Genomic DNA, 21,340 nt, shown 5'->3' on the forward strand with positions numbered 1-21,340 from the left:
CAGTCCCAGCCCACACCCTGCTGCTGTTCCAGTAGTTCTGGTCCCACTAGCAGTACTCACCGGGCTGCCATCCCTGCCTTTCTCGCCAGCTTCTCCTCTCTCCCCCTTCTGCCCAGGTTCACCCTGCAATCGGGACACGCAGCACGTCACAAAGACCAGCAGGAAATCACCGTGACCCATCCCAACCTGAGACCCTCTCCTGTCCAGGGCAGGGGGAGGCTCACCCGCTGGGATATTGATCTGTTTGCTCCATGAGGGGAGGCCAGAGTCCCCCCATCTCCCTAGTGCTGCCCAGCTCTTTGGGGAGGGAGACATCACATGGGGACATAAGGTCTCAGCACAGCACAGCCTTGGGCATTTATTGGAAATCGGCAGAGGAACGGACTCCCATGGCTGCACAGGAAGCAGGGCTCATGCCATAGTAAAGCGCAGGGAGCGGGTGCGCTCGTGCTGCTTTGTTTATATGTAGGGCCTACGGTATAATGTGGACTTTTCCTTCTTTTTTAAAAGAATAAATTCAGAGTGATTGTGTGTGGAAGCTGCTGGCTTGACAGCCCTGGGGCTGAGGTCTCCTGTTTATAAGCCGAACAGGCAGTGGCCAGGCCAGCTTCCCCCACACACCATCACCTGCTGACATGCTTCACACTTGCCCTGGAGGGCCCCCCTTGGGGGATGCAAGTTCTCTCTCCATGGACCACTCAGACTTAGCCTGAGGAGCTGCCATTGCCAGGAAAGAACCATTCCAATGGGGTGATGAGCCACCAGTAGTGCCTTGGCAGGGCACCGGCGCCTGGATTCCAACACAGGAGGGCCAGCCCCAGAGCAGTGCAGCCAGACAGAAGGATAGCGAGAGAGAGGCTGAGGGATCAAAGACAGAGTCAAGTGCCCCAGGCAGAGGAGATCCCCGGATGTGAGCGAGACAGAGTCAGAGAGGAAGCTGGTGAAGTGCAGGTGCCAGAAGACTTACTACACTCAGACCTTATCTCCTTTGGGTCCTCTCTCGCCATCCACAGCGGGCTCTCCCTGCACAGGAGGGAGAAGAAAATGGAAGTTAGTGTCAGAAAGCCCTGGCTCAAACCATAGCCAGATAGTCACTCTGCTCTAACCATCGGGGACACGCCCTCATAGAGCAGGGAATAGAACCCAGGAGTCCTGGCTATAACCTCCAGACCACTCTCTCCTTACATCTCTCCTGAGTGGCAGCTGCCACCACCACCTTCCCCAATCCAGTAGACAGCATTGCTGCCTCTGCTCTAAGCCCCACCCTTGTTCCCACTTAGTGTTTCATTCAGTCTCCTGCTGCTTTGTCCCCTTGAAAGTACATTGATTGTCGTGGCAACAATGATGTCACCAGAGTGGGCTGAGCTCACAGTACCAGTGTCAGTTTCCAGACTGGGCTGAAGGAAGACCCTGGTTTAGGAAATAAGGAGCTTACAGGGTGATGGTGAAACACTGGAATGGGTTACCTTGGGATGTGGTGGAATCTCCTTCCTTAGAGGTTTTTAAGGTCAGGCTTGACAAAGCCCTGGCTGGGATGATTTAGTTGGGAATTGGTCCTGCTTTGAGCAGGGGGTTGGACTAGATGACCTCCCGAGGTCCCTTCCAACCCTGATATACTATGATTCCTATAACATTACAGGCAGGAATCATTTTACCCACCACTGAAATGCAGCCACCTCTGGGCTGGGGGGCTGCTGAATATCACACAGCACACTAACAAGAGTCTATGAAGGAGAATCTCTTAGCCAACTGGAATACAGGAGGAATCTAGGGACATCCTGCTCCACACAGGAATCTGGCCAGGACACAACGATTAAAACCCACGCTTGTGTGGTAAGCGCCATTAGCTCTCTGATGACCACAAAGGACCTCGAACATCCCATCTGAAACGCAGCAGCACAGCACCTCTTAGCACCACGCTGAGGCATTGGGCCAAATTCAGGGAGAGGAAAGAGTTACCAGCTCCATTTCCTGCAGCACCCTGGGAGATCTGGTGAGATGGGTTTAATGTGTGGTGCTGGGTGGAGTTGGTGGTGGTGACAGACAGGAGGTCAGACTATGCTCTCATGGTCCCTTTGGGCCTTAAACTCTGACTGAGACATGGGGTACAGACAGGGCTCCTCTCCTCCTCGGCACTAACCTTGGCTCCCTTGGGTCCTGTGGGTCCACGCTCCCCCGGAAGACCCGAGAGGCTCCCTTCCACCACATCTGCCTGGAGACACAAGAGCGCAGTGAGAGGCAGCAGCCCAGGGCCAGCAACTCTGCCGCCAACAACACTGGGAACCCTCCATGGGAATCTGGTCTCCTACAGGGCACCCGCTGACCCCTCTCCCCACATGCCCTGGGTAAGATTCCTGTTTGTCCCCTGGAGCCATAGGAACTGCCAGACCAGATCTGACTAATGGGTCCCTCTTGCCCAGGGGCCAATGGCCAGACCCAGCTGCTTCAGAGGAAGGTACAAGAAACCCCATAATGGGCATCTCTGGAAGAACCTACCCAGCCTCTTCCAGCCATGGGCATGGAGTGTCTGGCTGACGCTGTGAAGCAGCAGGGCTCGTATCTCCTCTATGTTCTGTACTAGATCTAATGAAGCTGGGTGTCCCTTGGGCCCACTGGGTCTGGAACGTCCCTTTCGGGGCCACACCCAGAGTTCAGAGCTGAGTGTCACTGGTGGCCTCCCCTGGGACCCTGCAGAGCTGTGCTGATCCTGTTAGACAGGCTGAGGGGGACTAAACCTGCCAGGCCTCAGGGGTCTTCCCATGGCGCCTGCTAGTTAAAAGGACAGGCAGGTCCTGGGGCAACTTGCCCCAGCTGCTGTCTCCTAGTTCAACTGGGGCTGCACAATGGTGAGGCCCCTGCTAAACAGAGTGATGTTAGTCACCTGGCTGCTACCGGCAGTGGCTTCCCGACACCTGTGTCTGAGCTGCCTGAAGAGCAGGACTCCATGATAACACTGGACAATAGGGACTCAAAGGCCCAAGGCCTGGGGAGGGTGGGGGTTGTATAGGATCTGCCCTGTGTCCTGCTGGCTCTTTCTTAGGCCTGGCCAAAGAGCGATGGACAAGGCTGTCTAGACCCAAGCATCTCCCAGAAGTGGGAGGCTGTGGGGAAGCATGGGGCACTCCCTTCCCCAACAGCTCAGCACATGGCCTTCACAGCTATCCCGTCCCTGTCATTCCAAGGAGCAGGGGAGTCAGGTCCTTTGCAGATGGCCCAGAGCCAAACACCCTCTGGTCCCAGTGGGCAGACCTGGACAACATTGCCAGGTGGGGACTCACTCACCTTGGGTCCCGGGGGCCCTGGAGGACCCTGCACGCCGTCTCTGCCCTGAGACAAGACAAACAGGACATGGATCAAAGACCCAGATGATCCCTCAGAGGGCAGAGCAGAAGCCATCCCCGGGGGGAAACAGCCCCACACCCCAGGAGAAGGCAGCCCCTGTACACTGACCCTGCAGCAATACCCCAAGGGGGCAGAGCGAAGGACTGGGGAGAAGGTGAAGGACTGTCCTTTATGCACTTCTTGGCCCATTCTCCCCACCCTAGTTTGGGCCCCAGATCCCAGGGACCTTCCATTCTGTGCCCCACAGTCAGTGCTCCCTTCAGGGCTGTGGGCACCATCTCTGATCCCAGCCCTTCGAGGCTCCACCTGCAAGCCCAGAGCACAACACAGGTGGACGATGGTACTGCAGCACTGTCAAAAACCTTCCCCTGCTGGTGCATGTGCCAGCCAGCTGGGGGCTTCTCCGAGTGCCCTGCGGATTCCTGCTGGATTTAGGGTAGGGCTACATGAGGAGCCACTGGACTTTGAATCATCAGTGACATGCCTGGGAGGCACAGAAGACAGCACCCCTGTCCCTGGTATTTGGAATCTAGCCCCATGGCCACAGGCTACATGCAACCGATGGCCCCTGCACCCCCATGAAATAATCCTGAGCCCCCTAAATCAGAGGGTCAGTTTCCCCTATTGGCAATCTCGATGCATGTGCAGACACGGGCAGTAATAGCTGCCTCTGATCCCACGGAGATACAGATCATGGCACGTTTGCCAGTTATGGAGAGTGCATGGTATGGAAAGGTGCAGCAGGCTGCATGCCTGGTGGGTCCAGGCCTCACTCACCGGCTCTCCCCGATCGCCCTTCTCGCCCCGATCGCCCTGCAAAGCAAAGGGGGGGGGGCAGGTCAGCAGAGCTGTCTCAGGGGTTTGGTTCTGCTCCCTCCTCCCCTCCCAAGCAAGGGTCAGTAAATGCCAGGAGGGCCCCAGCTGACAGCTTTCGGAGCAGTCTCACCGGGAGCCTGAGACAGGACTTGGGGCCCTCAAGCAGCTGAGGTCCTTGCCTGGGAACCAAAAGTCTGGTCACCGTGTAGCACAGAGTCTTCCCAAAAGGATCGTTTCCCCCTGCACAACCTCCTCAAAAAGGCCCCTAAATCCATGGGCTGCTCCCACCCACACAGGCACCCGTTGCGCCTGAGAGAACAGCCATGGCAGGCAGGCGTCACCACATCCTAGGGTCGGGGGGGAGGGAAGCCCCCTCCATTCCTGTCCCATCCCCTAGCAGCTTCACGCACTAGGCCAGCTGCACAACTGGCCACCACTGACCTTCCAATCCTTGTTCCCTCTTCCCCAGGTGTCACTCACCTTCTCGCCAGGCCTGCCAGCCTCTCCGAGCTCCCCGGCCCGCCCCGGCACCCCTGGGATTCCAGGCTTGCCAGGTTCCCCTGCCTGGCCAGGCAGCCCCTCTGGACCTCGCTCTCCGATAGCACGTCCCATGGGGCCTTGGGGGCCAGCAGGGCCTTGGTCTCCTTTGTCGCCCTTGGGCCCTTTCTCTCCAGGAAAGCCCATCACACCCTGCAAGAAACACACCACAACTCAGCCAGTCCCAGGGCTGGCGCCAGCAGGTGAGGGGACATGATGGGGAAGCTCATGCTTTGGGGCTGGATGGACAGCACTGGAGACAGAGTGGTGCTAGTGGATGGGCAGGCTTCCTTCATGGGTTGCCCCTGTCAACGGGTTTCAGCCCTGGCTTGGAGGGAGCCCTTTGGGGCCAGCGGGGAGTTCAGTCTCTAGCCAGCGAGAGACCAAGTCAGGGCTGGCTGCCTGTGGAGCACTGGGCACAGGAGGCAGGTAAGTCTCGCTCGGCCTTGGGCAGGGTAGGGCTGCACTTGCTAATGGAGTGTGATGGCAGGACTGTGCATGGGGAGACAAGGGTTAACCAGCAGGGCCCAGAAGCAGCTGGAGTCCACTGCCTTCCCAGGAAAGCAGCATGGGGCAGATCTATGAATTGGCAGGAACTGGACAGCCCTAGTGAGGGAGGCAGCTCCCCAGAGGAGATGCTGCTGAGATTCATTGCATCTCTGAGCTGTGAGGCAGAGAACCAGGGAGCCGTTGGGATTTCCCCCCTTCATCTTCCCCTGGAGACAGGGGACTCCAAAGCCGTGTGTGTGAGAGTCCTGAGGAGAAGGGGCTGGGGACTCAACACGCCTCCTCTCCTGAGGAAAGGACAAACCTGGGGAGCTGTTTGCTTGGCCCTGAGCACCGAGGGACTCAGAGAGGCTTGATTTAACCCAGGCCTGAAGTGGGGCCCATTGGGACCAGGTTCAGAGCAACCCCTAAGACGGGGAGTGTTTTATTTCCCTGGGTGCTGGCTGAAGGACCCCTCACCCACAAGGGGCAGCACAGAGGCCCCAGAGGAACTCGCCCCTCCCCTCTGTACCTGCCCCAACCCTCTGTTGGTGGCTTCACCTCACCTCTTTGCCTGGAGGTCCCCTCTCCCCTGAGTCTCCCCTATCACCCTTCGGGCCTCTCCGGCGGTCAGGGTAGGGCAGGAATGGATCAGTGCTGCCGTCATAGGCTCCAGTGATCTCTCTGAGCGAGGCAATCTGAGAGAGACAGAGCGTGGTCATCACAACAGCGGGCAAAGGAGGGAAGTCCCAGATGCTGGATTGGGGGAGGGATAATCTATCCAGGCCCTGAGCCCCCTGACAGAGGGACAACCCGGAGAGTCCATACATCCCTGAGCAAGTGCTTCTCGATCCCACCACTGCACAAGAACAGGGTCTCCTGATGAATGCAGGCAGACATGCTGGGATCCCAGGATTTGCTGCGGGAAGGTCAGTGGCAAGGACAGAGAATGGTAGGTCTGACCTTAACACTCAGATGACTTCTCCCCCGGCACACGTGGGAACAATCCCATCGTAACACCCTGCAGCCATGGCCTACCACTGCCAAAAGCCTGCCAGCAACAGAGCTGCTGGGATACCAGGCAGATGCCGGCTAGAGCCCCTGGCCTTCCCCACCATTACCCATGGCCCAGTGGCTAGGGACCTCAGGCCTTCACTCCCTTACCAGGTGCACCAGCTAGTATCCCAACCTTCTCCACATCACATGCTCAATGGCTCTGGCTTCCCTCTCGGTTGTGCACTCCCCGGACCCTGGTCTCCTCCACCCAAGAGCCTATTAGTCAGGGCTCTGGCATCCCCCCTACATCTCAGTCTCCCCTTGTTCCTCACCCACCCTTACACCAGGCTCAGGCCTCCCTCCTGCTGGTTTCCCAATGGCCAGAGACAGTATCCCCACCCCAAGTCCCATGTTTCCCCTCCCTCTTTACAGATGCCCCGTGAGCAGAGTTGGCTGTTGCTTTGCTTCGTACCTTAATACCATAGGCTTCCAGGGCACGTTCAACATTCTACGAACAGCAAGGGAAAGACAATGAGAACAAAAACAGGGGCAGCCCCCAGCCAGGGTTGCCGAGGCATAACCCCAACCTCCATCACTGCCAGCTGTGAGACCCCAGGGCCTTAGCCCTCCCCGCATCTGCCAGGGCTGAACTGGTTGCACCAGCAGATGCCCAGGTTATTTTGCAGGTGTAAGTAGGTCGCCCCCTCTGAGATGGATATGACTGGCCCCATGCAGTGACTTACCGAGACCGTCCCAGGCTCACCACGTTGTCCAGGATCCCCAGGTCTGCCCTAGTCACCATGAGAAGAAGCAGAACGACACCAGATTAGAACAGTTCTGCTCACTGCCCACCTGGCCATGTCACATGTGTCCTTCCCAGGGGTTTCCAGCAGGAGCTTGGGGGGAGGGAGGGCGCACCTGGTGAATATGGGGGAGAGAGAATCCTCCCCATCTGGGAGGACGGGGCTGAGATCTCACCCATCAGTTAGTGCGATGACGCCACTCACAGGTCACTACTGCGCTCTCCCTGGGACTGCAGGTCTCACACAGGCCCCGGTCAACTGCCTTTGTAATGTAGCCAGTCACTTGCATTAACTCTTCATATCTTGCAGCAAGCAGGACCTACCTGCTGCAGCCGGAGTCTGCTAATTCTGCAGCAGCGTCACTTACACTCAGAAAGCGAGCGCTTGCCTGAACTACCCAGGGGACTGGATTAGCCCATCAGCCAGAGGAGAGGCACAGTAGTGACTTCTATCCCAGGGACACATGGGAGCCCACAGCACATTGGGTTCACTATTTGGATACCAAAGTCCATTTTACACTGCCCCCATTTTCACTGGGCTGCAGGCATTTGTATTAATGCAGAACCACCTAAGCGAAGCCGTCGGGGAAGTTGGAGGTTGGGACAGCTGGGGCGGTTAGCACCATAGGAGGTGGTCTGGAATTGTGAAATAGCAAGAGCTTCAGACGGGTTTTGCTGATAAAATGATCAGCAGGGAAAGAGTTACTATGTTGCTATTAAATTGGCCTCATTAAGTTCCAGAGTTAACACAGGATTGACATGAGTGGGGCAGAGTTCTTTCAGGCTGGCATTGCTGCATCGGCTACGCTCGGGTCACACTCCCAAGCATTTCTTCACAGCCACCAGGGCTAGGAGGAGGCTCCCTTGGCAATGAGAACGAACATTGCAGGGCACTGTTCTGCTGCAGGGGTGGACTCAGTAGGCCTAGAATCACCGTGGTCTTCCTGCTCCCAAGTGGCAGTGACTGGCAAGGGTCTGTTTATCTCAGCTGATGGAGCTGCTCCGGTCCCCCAGGAGCTACATTCAGAGGGAATACAGTGGGGCTGACCAAGCTCTGGGTTCCCCCCCCCACACCTCCCAAAGGGCACTGCATTGGGGGGAGGAGAGGACTCAGCGCTGGCGGATCGCCCCAGGTGGTGCTGGGTACTCACCTGTTCTCCTTTGGATCCAGCCTCTCCTCGGTCGCCCTGAAACAGAGCAAGAGGAGTCAGGATCCCCTCCAGCCCAGCGATTGGAGAGTAGAGCCCTGGAGGAAGAGTTCAGCCTCGCCTCCTCTGGAGGAGCCCCTGCTTACGCCTAGGCTGAAGTGATACAGCTTGGGGAGGAACAGTGCCAAGGTGCTGAGGGAAGGGCGGATACCCAAGTTCCCTCCCCAGACAGGCAGGTGAACACATGAACCAGTGCTCCACCCTCAGCTAGCCCAGTACATGGGCTCTGCAGCCTCTGAGAACTTCTACCTGGAATCAAGTCTGGGCCAGACCCGCTGGAACCCCCACTGGCCTATTGCAAAGCCTATGGCACCCCAGAGAATGTGGGCAGAGCTCCCTTGCCATTCACACCTGGGCCTCACTGCTCTCCACGCAGGCCCCCCAGGAAGCACCATAGTCCCTCCTAGCCCGCAGCTCCTCCAAAGAAGACAGCTCACAGGAAACCAAGCCACACCCACCAGCTGGGCACAGTGGGGAGCAGGGCTCAGGGAACTCACAGGATTAACCCTTGAGGGCCCAGAGGTCTGTGCTCTGGCACAGCAAGCCAGTGGGGTCTGACAGGAGAGGCTGTTCTGCTCTGTTCGTTTTCCAGTGGCCTGGTGGGGGCTGGGAAAACACTCACCTTTTGTCCGGCAGCCCCAGCGAGGCCTGGAGCACCCTGAAAAGGTATAGAAGGAATGTGAGCAGACCCTGGAATTGCAAGCAAGGGGAGAGAGCAGCTTCACTGCCAATGGGTGGGGTCCGCAAGCACTCCCAGGGCTGGGGAGAGGAGGCCACGCAGCTTGGGGTGTCTGTGAGCACTGAGTCCGGGAGGAGGAGCCCACTCAAGCTGGGGTACTTCCCCTGCCCTGGGGTCTGCCCCGAGGCAGAGAGCAGACTGTATGGTCAGCAGTCCAATCCCAAGTGGTCCTGCAGGGCTGGAAGGAGCTTGTAGCTGCAGCTGGAGAAGAACAGGATTTCCCCAGGGAATCAGAGAGGGACCCAGGGTATCCATGCCATGGCACAATGAGCCATTACTCTGCTGTTCAGACCCTGGTGGCTCTGGACTTGACCAGGTCTGTACTCCCACCTCAGCCATAGGCATATCATCTAGTGTCTAGAGCAGGGTCTGATCTTGGGCCAGTCTCCTCTTCTCTCTCCACTCTCCCAGCTGTAAACAGCACTAGTGCTCTCCCCGCCCCCAGCTCTCGTGCAGGCTATGGGGCTCCACTCCCAAATGACCATGGGCACAGCAAGCCGTGCCAAGCAGCTGGTATTAGAAGTATTATTCTGGAGGTTACGCACCTGGCCTGGGGGTCCAACCTGCCCAGGTACACCAGGGACACCAGGAGGTCCCAAGGGGCCTGGCGCCCCACGGTCTCCTCGCTCGCCCTTGGGGCCTTCTTGACCCTGCCAAAGAAGAACAGATGCATCACCATCTGGTGCTGTTTCCCCTTGGCATCACCCCCCAAACCCTCTTACCCTCACCTCCTTCCAGCTGGGAGGGCCTAAAGACAGGTACTACAGCCAGATGACTGCTGAAAGGCCTGTCACTGTCAAAGACTGCTAGCACCCTGGGGTGCTAGCAGAAGGCATGTACCTCCCCCTGGCACTATCACCACTTGCTGTGGGTGGGAGCACCAACTGGGAGCAGACCAGCATCTTTTAGTGATGCTTTAATGGAGGTGCCAAAAAGGGAGCCCAAGAAACAACTAGGGCCTGTAAGCAATGGAGTCACTGAGGCCCCAGTCCCACCCCGATCCACTCCCCCCACCCCCCATCAGCATCTCATTAGCCAGAGCTGGGGCCTCCTCTGCCCTTTCCAGCTAAGCAGAGCCTGCCATCTAAACCCAAGCCTCTATGAGCCGGGGAGCAGAGGCCAGAGGGCGCAGCTCCCCTCATACAGTGTGTGGTGGGGGGAGGCCTCAGGACGCCGCCTGCACTCCCCTCCCCTGCCGGAGGGAAAGGTCCCGATGCACTGGAGAGCGAGGATCACTACCGACCACCCCTGCCTGCCTATGGGCAGCAAGCCGGTGCAGCCCCCAGTGTGATGGATTATCGGAGCAGAGAGAGGGGGCCGTAGTGACTGTGTAGGCACCACATGGAAGAGTCACATGTGGAGCCACCAAACACAGATAGACCCTGCGCCGAGCCCCTAAGCTGGGGGGCAATTTGTGACTGGGGTAAATCCAGGGCAGGTGGAGGAAAGGGGGGGTAGGGGAGAATCACAGGTACTTACGTCTCTGCCAGGGGCGCCAGCTTCTCCTTTGTCCCCCTAATCAGGAAAAGCCAAGAGAAAATGGCTCCTTACAGCCTCATTCCATTTCCAAATGAGACAACCAAGGGGACTTGGGCAGGGCCCAGCCACTGGGGCAGGAACCCTCACCCAGAGCCTGGGTCTGTCTTCCCAGTGGCCCCTCTCCTGTAGCCAGCAAGGTCTAGGACTGCTACTTAGTGGGGAGGAAGTAACCTCACCCACCCCTCCTGCTGGGTAAGCAAAGCTGGAGCAGCCCGGAGCTGCATGCTGGCACCAGGAGGCAGCTCCTGCTCCCATAGGAAGTACATGGTGAGAGGTGCCTGGCAGAGACAATGGAGCAGCAGGGGAGTCTGTCCCCCAGGGGAACCCCACCTGCTAGGCTGCTCACAGGCCTGGCTATCAAAGGGGGGTGGCTAGTCCAGGGGAGAGGGGCCCTTTAGCTCATTACCTTCCTCCCATCTTCTCCTGGAGTACCATCTTCTCCCTAGGAGGACAGAAACCACTAGTCAAAGCCCTGTTCCACATAGGCCCTGCACACTAGGGGGCTGGGCCCTGGGCAGGGGAGAGGTCCCAGATCAGACTGTCACCTCCACACTGGGGAGCACAATACATCCCCTTGGGTCCCCCAGGCCTCCTGACATCTGCCACACAGCCCTTAGATGAGCCAGGCTCCCTCAGGGCTAGTGGAGCTGAGGAATGGTGGGCAGCAGGGAGATGGCAGGCACTGGTGGTTACCCATGGCACAGTGGGTGCCCCACATGGGGGGCCCAGACTCTGGGCTTGGGAAGCCCTTTGCTATGCCCCTTTGACAACCCATCAGTGGAAGGTCCTGGCAAGCTGAGGACCTGCTACAGGGGTTGTCAATATTTGGCCTGTCGGGAGGGGCACCAGAGTCTGGTAAGGGAAACCCCCTTCCCTGCCCCATGCTCAGGGAGCCCTCTGCCTGCATTCAGTACAGTCTCAGGGACCCTATTGCTTTATAGGCAGCTGTCTCTTCCTCTGTCCCCACCCCATTGCCAGGGCAGCTCCCTCTTGCCCAGGCAGGTCCTTGCACATCAGGCCTAGAGACCCTGCCTGCCACAGCCAGGAGCTGCCCTTCTCCAGCAGAGGCTGGCTCCCTTACTCACGTTCTTCCCATTCAGGCCGGGTTTGCCGTCGTCGCCGGGTTTGCCCTGGAAGGAAGTGCAGGCTGTTAGCAGAGTGAAGGGCCTTCCACGTGCCTGAGACAGCAGCAGGCCCCTCCACAGGCCCCTCTGGGCTCACGCCGACCGGCAGGGTGGCTGGAGTCCAATGCTGTCATACCACAGGGCAGCAGCTCCCAGGGGAGGCTGGGTCAGGCTACCTGCCCAGGCTGTGAGCCCTGCCCAGAGAGTGATTAGCGAGGGCATGACAGCCAACAGGAGCAGGCAGCTAACTGGAGAGAGATAGACCCAGGGTAACAGCATGGGCCGAGCCAACAGAGCAACCAGCCAAATGGAGCTGCTGGGAGCAAAGGGCTGCCCCAAACCTGCCTGACAGATCAGGAAGTTCTGGGCAAGCAGCCCCAGGCCCGAGCAGGCCTCACATCAGACTTGGGTTAGGCTGCTCAGGGCAAAAGGATGGCCCAAGGGGGCAGCATGAGTCCTGGGAACAGGCCTCCCAGAGCATGTGGGACATGGTGTGAGGCAGGGTCACACCCCACAGGGCAAGCACATAAGGGTGAGTGGAGACCATGGATGAGAGGCAGCTGGAGAGCAGGAGTGACCTCATAAGGGGGTTCCAAAGAGGATGGATCTAGGCTGTACTCAGTGGTACCAGATGACAGAACAAGGAGTAATGGTCTCAAGTTGCAGTGGGGGAGGTTTAGGTTGGATATTAGGAAAAACTTTTTCACTAGGAGGGTGGTGAAGCATTGGAATGGGTTACCTAGGGAGGTGGTGGAATCTCCTTCTTTAGAGGTTTTTAAGGTCAGGCTTGACAAAGCCCTGGCTGGGATGATTTAGTTGGGGATTAGTCCTGCTTTGAGCAGGGGATTGGACTAGATGACCTCCTGAGGTCCCTTCCAACCCTGATATTCTATGATTCTAAGGAAACCCGTGGTAGGGAGGCAAGTCAGGGGGTGGGTTATCTGGGGCCCTGCCAGTGCAGGGCAATGCCAGAGGAGGTGCAGGGAACAGCCAGCAGGGATGTCCCACAACAGCCAACCAAACTACTTACAGCCAAGCCTGGTGGTCCCGGGGGGCCGATGGCTCCTGGGGGACCTTGCTCCCCTCGCTGGCCTGGCAGCCCCTGCAACAATAAAAGATCAGGTGAGAGGCAGATCCCAGCTGGGTCACAGGCAGACACGAGGGGCAGCAGTTCAGCACCAAAGGGAGAGGAGGAGTGGTGACTGCAGGGGTAAGCAGTGCCCTCGGGCCAGGGACTCTGCACGGTCAGATGGCCCCCAGGACAGCTCCACCATGCTCAGGATTTCAACACACAGCTCCAGGCCTTGGGCCCTCAGGGTAAAGCATCAGTTGCTGATCAGAGGAAGGATACTGGAATGGATGGACCCCTGTGACAGGGAGGTGGGGCGCAGAGTAAGCTGAACCAGTGCTTTGCTCTGGTGATGCCTGGTCCCATTGCTGCAGTGTTATTCAGATACTGGCCTCGTGCATGAGACTTCGGGGTGCCCCAGGGAAAGGGGGGAGTGGGTAAGCCCCCTGCCTCGTGTGACCCACCACCCCTCAGAATCAGGAGCTCTGTACTTACATCTCGGCCGGGGTCACCCTGCTTGCCTGGGTCACCCTAGAAAAACAAGAGAACATGGCGGTGATCATTGGGGATGGGCTCAGGCCTGACTCTAGGGCCTGGCCACCCCATGTCAGGGTGCTGCCCTGGGGGCTCCAGAGAGGCCTGGCTCACCTCACGGCATGAAAGCAGGAGAGGTCACCACCATACAGGCACCTCTGCTAACAGGGCCCCTAGACTCACTGGAAGGGAGCAGCAGCCACCCAGGGAAAGCCAGCAGCACCCCTGAGCTAGCCCGGCAGCAGGCACTCAGGGAGCATGGGCACAAATGAGCACAGGGCACTGCACGGCTCAGGGACACAGAGCCTCCCTCTAGGCACCGACTCAAACCCAGCTCAGGCTCCATGGGCTCTGTGGCTGAAGTGAACGAGCTGATGGTCTCCATCCATCCTCAAGGGCAGGTGCTGGCACTATTGAGCCACCATTACAGCTGGCACTATCTGGCGCCCGTGTTGGCATCTCAGCAGAGCGAGGCCAAGGATTGGGTGGGTCACCCTAGAGACTGTACTTCCCTCCCACCCTGGGGGTGTTACTCCAGGGTGCACTGGCATGATTGGGGCAGCTGTCGGCCTGTATGTGGAGAGCCCCACACAGCCCTGCTAGGCAACGCCTTCACCTGCCTTCCTACCGCAACCCTCAATATCGAGACAGCTCCTTCAGCTACAGCGGGGTCCTGGAGCCTGGGGAAGGGGTCTCCCAGGCACCTGCACACCCTGCTGTCGGGTGGCGGTGCTATCAGGGGCAGGTCACGCTCCTGGGCGTATGTTACATGGCTAGCAGGACCTGGCGATACACCGATACTCTGGTTAGTGGCTCTCCTTGCAAGGAGCAGAGCCTCTCCTAGACCCCTCCGAGGGGCAGCCTCACGCAAGGGGGATGGGATTCCCCCAGCCAGGCCACACTTACCCTTTGCCCCGCAGGGCCCATTTGCCCAGGTTTGCCATCCAAGCCGTTCCGGCCATCCAGCCCCGGAGGGCCTCGGTCTCCCTGAAAGAGAACCAGGCAGTGATGGCTTTGCACCAAGGCTCCCCCATTCCTACCTCCCCCGAGAGTCCACCAGTGGGGCAGGCAGCCACATTAGCTGGGAGAACAGATGGTGCAGCACAGGATGCAGTGGAAGTAAGGACCTTCCTGCAACAGTGATGCAGGCCAGTCCTTCGGCACTCAGACTGAATGCCCCCACCCTGCCCCATGCAGACGGGCATGCTGCACTCTGCACCCCTCACTTGGCACTGCGAGCACAGGCCAAGCATCAGGGATGCATCCCTCCTCCCCCACGAACAAGGCAAAGAGGCCCTGCCGGCTGCGCGTCCTGGTGAGAGCTCCACTTATAGACATGGTACGGCCCAATGGGGCCCCTCAAACACACCCCAGCTACACCCTCCTGCCCACCCCATGCTGGGCCCAGGCAGACTTGGCATGTTACATGAAAGTGAGGCTCTTACCTTGTCTCCTGATTGGCCTCGGTCTCCAGGGTCACCCTGTAGGGTAGGAAACAGAAGAGAACGGCTGGTCACAAGGTGAGGGGCAGAGCCAGCCAAAGCTCCCCAGCACCTGGGTGGGGAGCAGTAAGTGCTGCATTCCTCCAAAGCAGCAGAGAGGAAAGGGAACAGGGACTCACCCGAGCTCCGGGGGGGCCTCTGGGACCTTCGATCCCCTGCAAGAGGAAGGAGATGGTTCTGCTCCAGGAGTGTCAGGAGGAAATGGCTGGGGCCCACTTTCCCCCATATACTCATCACCCTGCCCCTCACCACATGAATACCTGAGAGATGAACCAGTTCCCTGCGCAGGCTCTCCCCACATGTGCATGTTCCCCAGAGGTACCAGCCCCCAGCATGCTCCATTCTTATGTGCACCTATGCCCCAAACGCAGTGCTACAGACTCCCCAACCCCTGCAATACACCTCCCCCATGCAGCCTCCCCACACTCACTGCTCCCCTGGCAGGCACCTTCCACCCCCCGCAATATGGGCATCCCTTCCCTGCGAGACAGCACCCTTATTATGCTCCCAGGAGCTACACCCAGCCCCCCAGCTCCCTCTGCCACGCCCCCCGTCCCTCCCTTAGAGCTCGGCTTGCAGAGGCTTTCAATCCAAGGGCATTTCAGTTCCAAGTGGCACCTCCTGAGACTGATACTCCCAGGCACTGGCACCTACCCTCTCTCCAAGCAGGCCAGGTACCCCAGCCTCGCCCTTTGCACCCTTCATCCCATCCTCTCCGGGGTCCCCTGGCTCCCCCTGAAATGGAAACAGCCAATCAGAACAGATTAGACACGGGACCACAGATGTTCAGTGTTTTCAGGCAGGTGGACCAGCTGTGTCGCTCCCCTGGAACCAGATTGTCCTGTATCCTCCTCCAGGTGCACCCCCCAGAGCCAAGCCCAGGTGAGCCATGCCCCTGCCAGGCAAGGAGGGAGCGGTTCCACTCCAGGACAGTCTCTCTGCAGAGTCCTGAGTGGTACCAGAACACGCAGAGCTCTAGGTTACAGCCCAGCCTCAGGCCTGGGGCCCTCAGCTGGGCTGTCCCACTCCTGCAGAGAGAGGGCAGCTCCACAGCTCCCATCCCACAGCAGCCCCCAGGAGGTAGTAGCAGCGTTACCTTCTCGCCTTTCTCTCCAATTCCTCCTCCAGGTCCCGAATCGATCTGTGGGGCAGAGAGAGGGGTCACATGCTATGGGGCCCAGAGCACAAACCCAACACAATCAGGGCAGGGGCAAAGAAATGCTGAGCTTACAATTCGTCCTGGGGGTCCAGGCGGCCCCTGCAGAGAAGGAGAGAGAGCCCAGCATTAGTGGAGGCCTCCAGGACATCTGCACAGACACAGCCCAAGACACAGCAGCACCCGGGGGGGGGGGGGAAGCCCCCTAAACAAGCTCTGCAGGGCTCCAAACCACCTTAGATATACCGCTGAACAAGAGCTTCGGGGGCCCCCACCCGGCACAGAGCCCGAATGGAGCCCGAGCTCCACACCTTGCCCTGAGTCAAGAAGCTGCACTGGGGGGTTCCCATGGCCAGGGCAGCTGCTCAGGGATGGCCACTGGTGCAAGAATCTCCACGCTGCCCCCTTGCCCTGATCTGGCCCATCTCTGGGGACCAGCTAGCCTTTGGGTACTCTGCTGAGATTGCCAGCTAGAGACTGGGCAAGACATCAGGCTTAGCACATTGGCTTAGCTGCCAGCACTGCTAGCCTGGGCTGGCTCCAAACCAGAGACGTGGAAGGGAAAGATCATCAAACCCAGCTGCCAGCGCCTGAGCTTGGGATACTTGTGCAGGGTCTGGGCGAGCATGAGGGAGGACACGTGCAGGCCCGGGCAGCACCACATGGGCCAGGGCAAATCAGCAAGTGTACAAGTAAGCCTGTGTCTCTGTGAGGTGAGCGTGCAACAGGAGCAGGGGTGTGTGCACAGTGTGTGCAATGGACACCCTGAGCCTGCAGCAGCTCCTCTCAGAGGATTTCCATTGTGCGTGGGTCATGGTGGTGCCCCGTGCCCTGTCTGCAGCTCTCTAGGTGTGACACTGGGGGCCCCAGCCTCACTCTACTGCAGTGCCCCAAGGAGAAGGGTCCCTATGGGGGTGGAGCACCCCCAGGTTGGGCACTAAACGCTTCATTCCAAGCATGGCTGAAGGGGGTGCAGCTACTCACCGGTTCCCCGCGGTCGCCCTTGGCCCCTGGTACTCCAGGACTGCCCTGCAAGGAGAGAAGGGGCACAGTGAGGGGAGGGGAGAGTCAGGGAGCTGGCTGCTGGGGAAGGAGGGGGTGGGCTGCAAGTTGTGAACTTACATTTCTGCCATCATCGCCAGAGTCTCCCTGGTCACCCTTCTCCCCGGGGAGACCACGGTTTCCTGGTAGGCCCTGGTGGAGAGACAGCAGGTGAGGCAGCGGGTCCACAGCACCATGGTGACCCCCACGCTGGAGTGAGAGGCTGGGGAGCCCAGACCCAAAAACAGGGCTGGGGAGGAGCACGGGCACTCAGGTCCAAGCAGTTATGGAGCAGGGGCCAGGCAGAAGCCCCTCCAAGAGGCCCATGGGACACGCAGAGATGGTGCTGCTGCTGCTGCTGCCCCTACAGAAGCTGGAATTCACCAGGCTCCCCAAGAGTGGAGGGTACCCAGCTGCTAGGGTGGGGAAAAGGGACAGTTGCCTTTCCAAACCCCACTGTAACATCATTCTCCCAGGCTCCGCCTTCTGGAGCTCACCCCAGCCAGTATCTCGGCTGCTGTCTCGCCCCCAGGCAGCACACAGGGCTCAGCTGGGCCCATTCTGCAGCTCCCCACTCACATGAGCTCAGGGGAGCGTGACAGCACGGAGTCCCATGGGGGGGCAGCACTTTGTCCATCCCCATGTCCCCATTTGGTCCCAGCAACTCCGGCCCCCTGTGCATCCATCCCATGATCTCCTCCCCCCTGCCACCCCACGGCATACACCCCTCACATCCCCCTCACTTACCCGGGGGCCCCGGTCGCCAGGTTTTCCGGGCTGACCCGACTCTCCCTGAGAGGGAAAGAGAGGGAAGTAAGAGAATGGTGGGAAAAGCCAAGTGTGGTCAAGCGGGGGAGGGGCATTGCCACAAAGCAACAGAGTGATCACTTACTGGGGTCCCCTCGTCACCCTTCTCACCACGTTCACCCTGCAGCACACACAAGAGGGGAAAAAGTCACCAGTAATCTTCCCTGACCAACAAAACATAGAGCCACCCATTCAGTGCACCCTGTGTGCAAACTCAGCACCCTAAATACCTCCATATCCACAAGTCCCCCATCTCCCTGGAACATACCTCCACTCCACACAGCCCCCACCATCACCCGGAACACACCTCCCCTCGATACACCCCCAGGAACATGCCTCCACTCGATAAATCCCCAGGAACATGCTTCCACTCCATGCAGCCCCCACCATCACCCTGAGCACACCTCTACTCGCTACACTCCCAGGAACACGCCTCCCCTGGATACACCCCCAAGAACACGCCTCCACTCCACACAGCCCCTGCCATCACCCTGAACACTCCTCCACTCCACACACCCCCAGGAACACTCCTCCACTCCACACAGCTTCCTCCCCAGGCATATGCCTCCACATAACCCACCCCCACCAGCCCCTCAAACGAACCTCCACTGGATACACCTCCACTCCACACAGCCCCCTCAAATACCTCTTGGATCCCCTGTTAAAAATAGCCTGTTGATGTTGTCATGACAATCTGGCACAGGGTCTCCATGGAAACTCCAGGATGTTGTATAATCACTGTGGCCAGAAACAGGCTCTCCACCAGCAGGAACTGTCTGAGGCAACAGTCAGAACTGTAGGACCAAGAGCCCCATCTGCCTGCTCATGGGCACCCTGGCATGCTCCCAGGTCATGCCCTCCTCATCCAGAGCACCTCTACATTACCTCCTTCCCTCGCAGGCCCATCTGCCCCGCAGCTCCTGGTCTCCCCAGCTCCCCCTTCTCACCGGGTTCCCCTGGGTCACCCTAGACAAGAGAAAAATCATAGCAGAGAGAGGAGAGGCTGGGTCAATGTACAGCCAGTTGGTTACAACCCAGCGCCCAGCTAAGAGAGACCCAACCCACAGCACCCATGTGAACAGTGTAGAACAAGAGGAGCCCCCCCAACACAGCCCACAGCAACCAGTGAGCCCCCCCCCCCCCACATAAACAGTGAATACCCAGAGGCACCTTCCCTCCCCCTCACACAACACAGCACCCACACGTGCAGGGTAGGGAGAGCCCCTCCCTCCCCCAAACAGAGCATCCATGCAAATGGCACAAGAAGAAAGGAACCCCTCCCCACACAGGACAGCACCTGCGGAGAGGAGCCCAGTGCACACACACAACCCAGCCCCCAGGGCAGCCAGGCAGAGGAGCCCTCCCCACACCCCCCTCACCCCACGGAGCCATTACCTTTGGGCCACTCTTGCCAGTGAGGCCGACAATCCCCTGAAAGAGAGAGGCTGTTATTGGTGACCTGGCTTCCTGCAGAGTCTGTGCCGCCCCCACTGGATGTGGTCTCAGGGGAGGCTGCAGGACATGGAGCAGCACTCGCAGGGCCTTGGGGACTGCTCCTGGGCCTTCCCATAGGCCAGGGCAATAGGAGTGGCCCCAGGGCCCCTCCAGCCAGACGCCTGATAGAGCCCTTCTTGCACATGGGTGGTGGGGGTGCAAGTCCCCAAATCCTTCCCCCACCCCAAATGCAGGTGAGCCAGGGCCCCCCACATGTGCATAGATGGGCTCCCACTTGTGCTCACACCAGCCGCTTTTGGCTCTCTGGCCCTTTACCCACCACTATGAGGGAGAGAGGGGCACAGCCCCAGGCTGATCAATGCCACCCTGGCCCAAAGGGCAGAGACTGAGCAACTCCCTCCTCAGAGAGAGCTCAGAGTCAGACATAATCCCAGGGACAGACACGAGTGGGAGCACGGCCCCATGGCCCTGATGGCACCTGGCCTGGGATGCAGGGCACAGCCAGCTGGGGGATGCCAGCCACAAGGCAGGCAGGCAAGCCTCACCCTGTCGCCCTGTTCTCCTTTGGGGCCAGGTGGGCCAGCGACACTGAATCCAGGGGGGCCCTGCAACAAAAAGAAAAGCAGGTCAGAGCAAGGCGAGTAGGACAAGCCCTTTCTAGGCTCCTCACCTGGCCAAGCTGTGGTCCTCACTGCCTCCCCCTAGCGACATTACACCCAGAGAAGATGGTGGAGCCTGGCCTGCCCTCGGGGAGGGATGGATTCCAACTCCCAGGGCAGGGAGCTACACAGGCGTGTCGGGGAGCCCCAAGCACAGGCCCAGATTTCAGACTCACTCCTGAAGAGCCCCTAAGCCACGGTGCACTGAGGAGCCACCTTGTGGGATGCAGCACCGGAGGCAGAGACCCTCTTTCCTACCCAGCTACCAGAGCTGTACGCCCCTGTCCCAGAGCCATCACCCTCTCCAGCACCAAGAGCTACTCCGGTCTCCCAGCAACATCCCTGCCCGTCCTGAGCAGGCTGCTGGCTGTGGGACTTGGGCTCCTGCCCACTAAGCAGGGAGCTGAGCCCCAAACTCACTTTGGTGAGCTGGCCCTGGGCCCGGGTCTCAGAGGGGACAGGAGAGATGGCTTTATCCCCTGGGCCCCCGCTGAGCTGCCTGCCTGCCTCTGCCAGAGCTCCTGGCTGTGCTGGGCACTGGAGCGATGCCTCTGACGGCCCAAATGATACTCACGCGGTCTCCTTTATCTCCTGCGTCTCCCCTGGAACCCGGGGCCCCCTCTGCTCCTGCAGGGCCTCTGTCACCCTGGAACGGAGGAAACAGCACCATCAGCCACACTGAGCTGATCCCCTCTGGACCCCAACACTGGCCCTCCCCCCACAGGTGAGACAGAGCCGCTCACTTGCTTCCCAAGGCAACGGGGGCAGGCTGGGCTCAGGATAGGATGACACTGAAAGGAGCCGGCTGGACTGACCACAGGTGACATGGAGCCGGGAGTGGCGGGGGGTGGAAGGAATGTGCATGGGATGCTGGTGCGAGCAGTGCCAAAGCTGCCTCTGTGCAGGTGACGTTTCCACGCTGCCCCCAGCGAAGCCAAAGCCCCCCTGCTCCCAAGCATGGGGACTCCAGCCACCTTGGCCTCAGCTTTCATGACAAGAAATATGTTTCCAGCCCTCCCAGCTGCAGAGAGCCTTCCAGTTAGGAGCTGAGCATAGCCACTGCAGCGATGGCTGCCCGCGTCTGCAGAGAGCCTGATGCGATGACCCAGTGGGGTGAGCGCCCCTGCCGATCCGACTGGAGCAGCAACTCTCAAGCCCAATGACCTCACGTGAGTGTCAACTCTAACTCTTTCACTGCTGCTGATTTGAACAGACAGAAGGGGACGGGAGTAGGAGTGACACCCTCGGGTCCTGAGAGTTGCTGCAGGAAAGGCAAGGCAGTGGGAAGAAGAGAGACACAGAACAGAGTGGCTGAAGGAGGGGAACACAGGGCAGGAATATGGCGGCCTAAAGGAGGTGTGTTCTCTCACCCAGGGCGGACCGCAGCAATAAGGCACTGAGCAGATAACGGACCAACCCTAAGCTACTACACAGAGACTGGCCTATCCCCTCAACCTCTGGGGGCATCTCCTGGGCGCTGTGGGAGTGTGCCATCCTAACCAGAAACCCTGGCCCACGGAGCAGAATC

General features: G+C 59.2%; 1 protein-coding gene and 1 long non-coding RNA gene across 2 annotated transcripts in view; both read right to left on the bottom strand.

Moving 5' to 3' along the window:
• Positions 1–21,340, bottom strand: part of COL7A1 (collagen type VII alpha 1 chain) — a 96,912-nt gene that overhangs the window by 36,945 nt on the left and 38,627 nt on the right. The window contains exons 50-80 of the mRNA XM_029911193.1: positions 20,387–20,458; positions 19,699–19,758; positions 19,094–19,129; positions 18,584–18,664; positions 17,784–17,819; positions 17,639–17,683; positions 16,973–17,044; positions 16,835–16,879; positions 15,926–15,952; positions 15,791–15,835; positions 15,349–15,429; positions 14,814–14,849; positions 14,638–14,673; positions 14,099–14,179; positions 13,154–13,189; positions 12,620–12,691; positions 11,551–11,595; positions 10,646–10,743; positions 10,406–10,441; positions 9,472–9,576; positions 8,810–8,845; positions 8,131–8,166; positions 6,941–6,968; positions 6,650–6,685; positions 5,748–5,879; positions 4,639–4,848; positions 4,120–4,155; positions 3,283–3,327; positions 2,141–2,212; positions 979–1,023; positions 61–123 (exon numbers count right to left, since the gene is read on the bottom strand). Of these exons, the coding sequence (XP_029767053.1) occupies positions 61–123; positions 979–1,023; positions 2,141–2,212; positions 3,283–3,327; positions 4,120–4,155; positions 4,639–4,848; positions 5,748–5,879; positions 6,650–6,685; positions 6,941–6,968; positions 8,131–8,166; positions 8,810–8,845; positions 9,472–9,576; positions 10,406–10,441; positions 10,646–10,743; positions 11,551–11,595; positions 12,620–12,691; positions 13,154–13,189; positions 14,099–14,179; positions 14,638–14,673; positions 14,814–14,849; positions 15,349–15,429; positions 15,791–15,835; positions 15,926–15,952; positions 16,835–16,879; positions 16,973–17,044; positions 17,639–17,683; positions 17,784–17,819; positions 18,584–18,664; positions 19,094–19,129; positions 19,699–19,758; positions 20,387–20,458 (1,884 nt within the window). The remainder of the gene's footprint in view (positions 1–60; positions 124–978; positions 1,024–2,140; positions 2,213–3,282; positions 3,328–4,119; positions 4,156–4,638; positions 4,849–5,747; positions 5,880–6,649; positions 6,686–6,940; positions 6,969–8,130; positions 8,167–8,809; positions 8,846–9,471; positions 9,577–10,405; positions 10,442–10,645; positions 10,744–11,550; positions 11,596–12,619; positions 12,692–13,153; positions 13,190–14,098; positions 14,180–14,637; positions 14,674–14,813; positions 14,850–15,348; positions 15,430–15,790; positions 15,836–15,925; positions 15,953–16,834; positions 16,880–16,972; positions 17,045–17,638; positions 17,684–17,783; positions 17,820–18,583; positions 18,665–19,093; positions 19,130–19,698; positions 19,759–20,386; positions 20,459–21,340) is intronic.
• LOC115271188 lies at positions 6,650–8,167 on the bottom strand. The gene is made up of 3 exons (XR_003899797.1): positions 8,131–8,167; positions 6,921–6,968; positions 6,650–6,685 (listed from the first exon to the last, which is right to left on the bottom strand). It is a non-coding gene; the product is annotated as an uncharacterized LOC115271188 (long non-coding RNA).

Source organism: Terrapene carolina, unplaced genomic scaffold (assembly GCF_002925995.2).
Source record: "Terrapene carolina triunguis isolate 2854851 unplaced genomic scaffold, T_m_triunguis-2.0 Scaffold89, whole genome shotgun sequence".
Lineage (NCBI taxonomy): Eukaryota > Metazoa > Chordata > Testudines > Emydidae > Terrapene > Terrapene triunguis.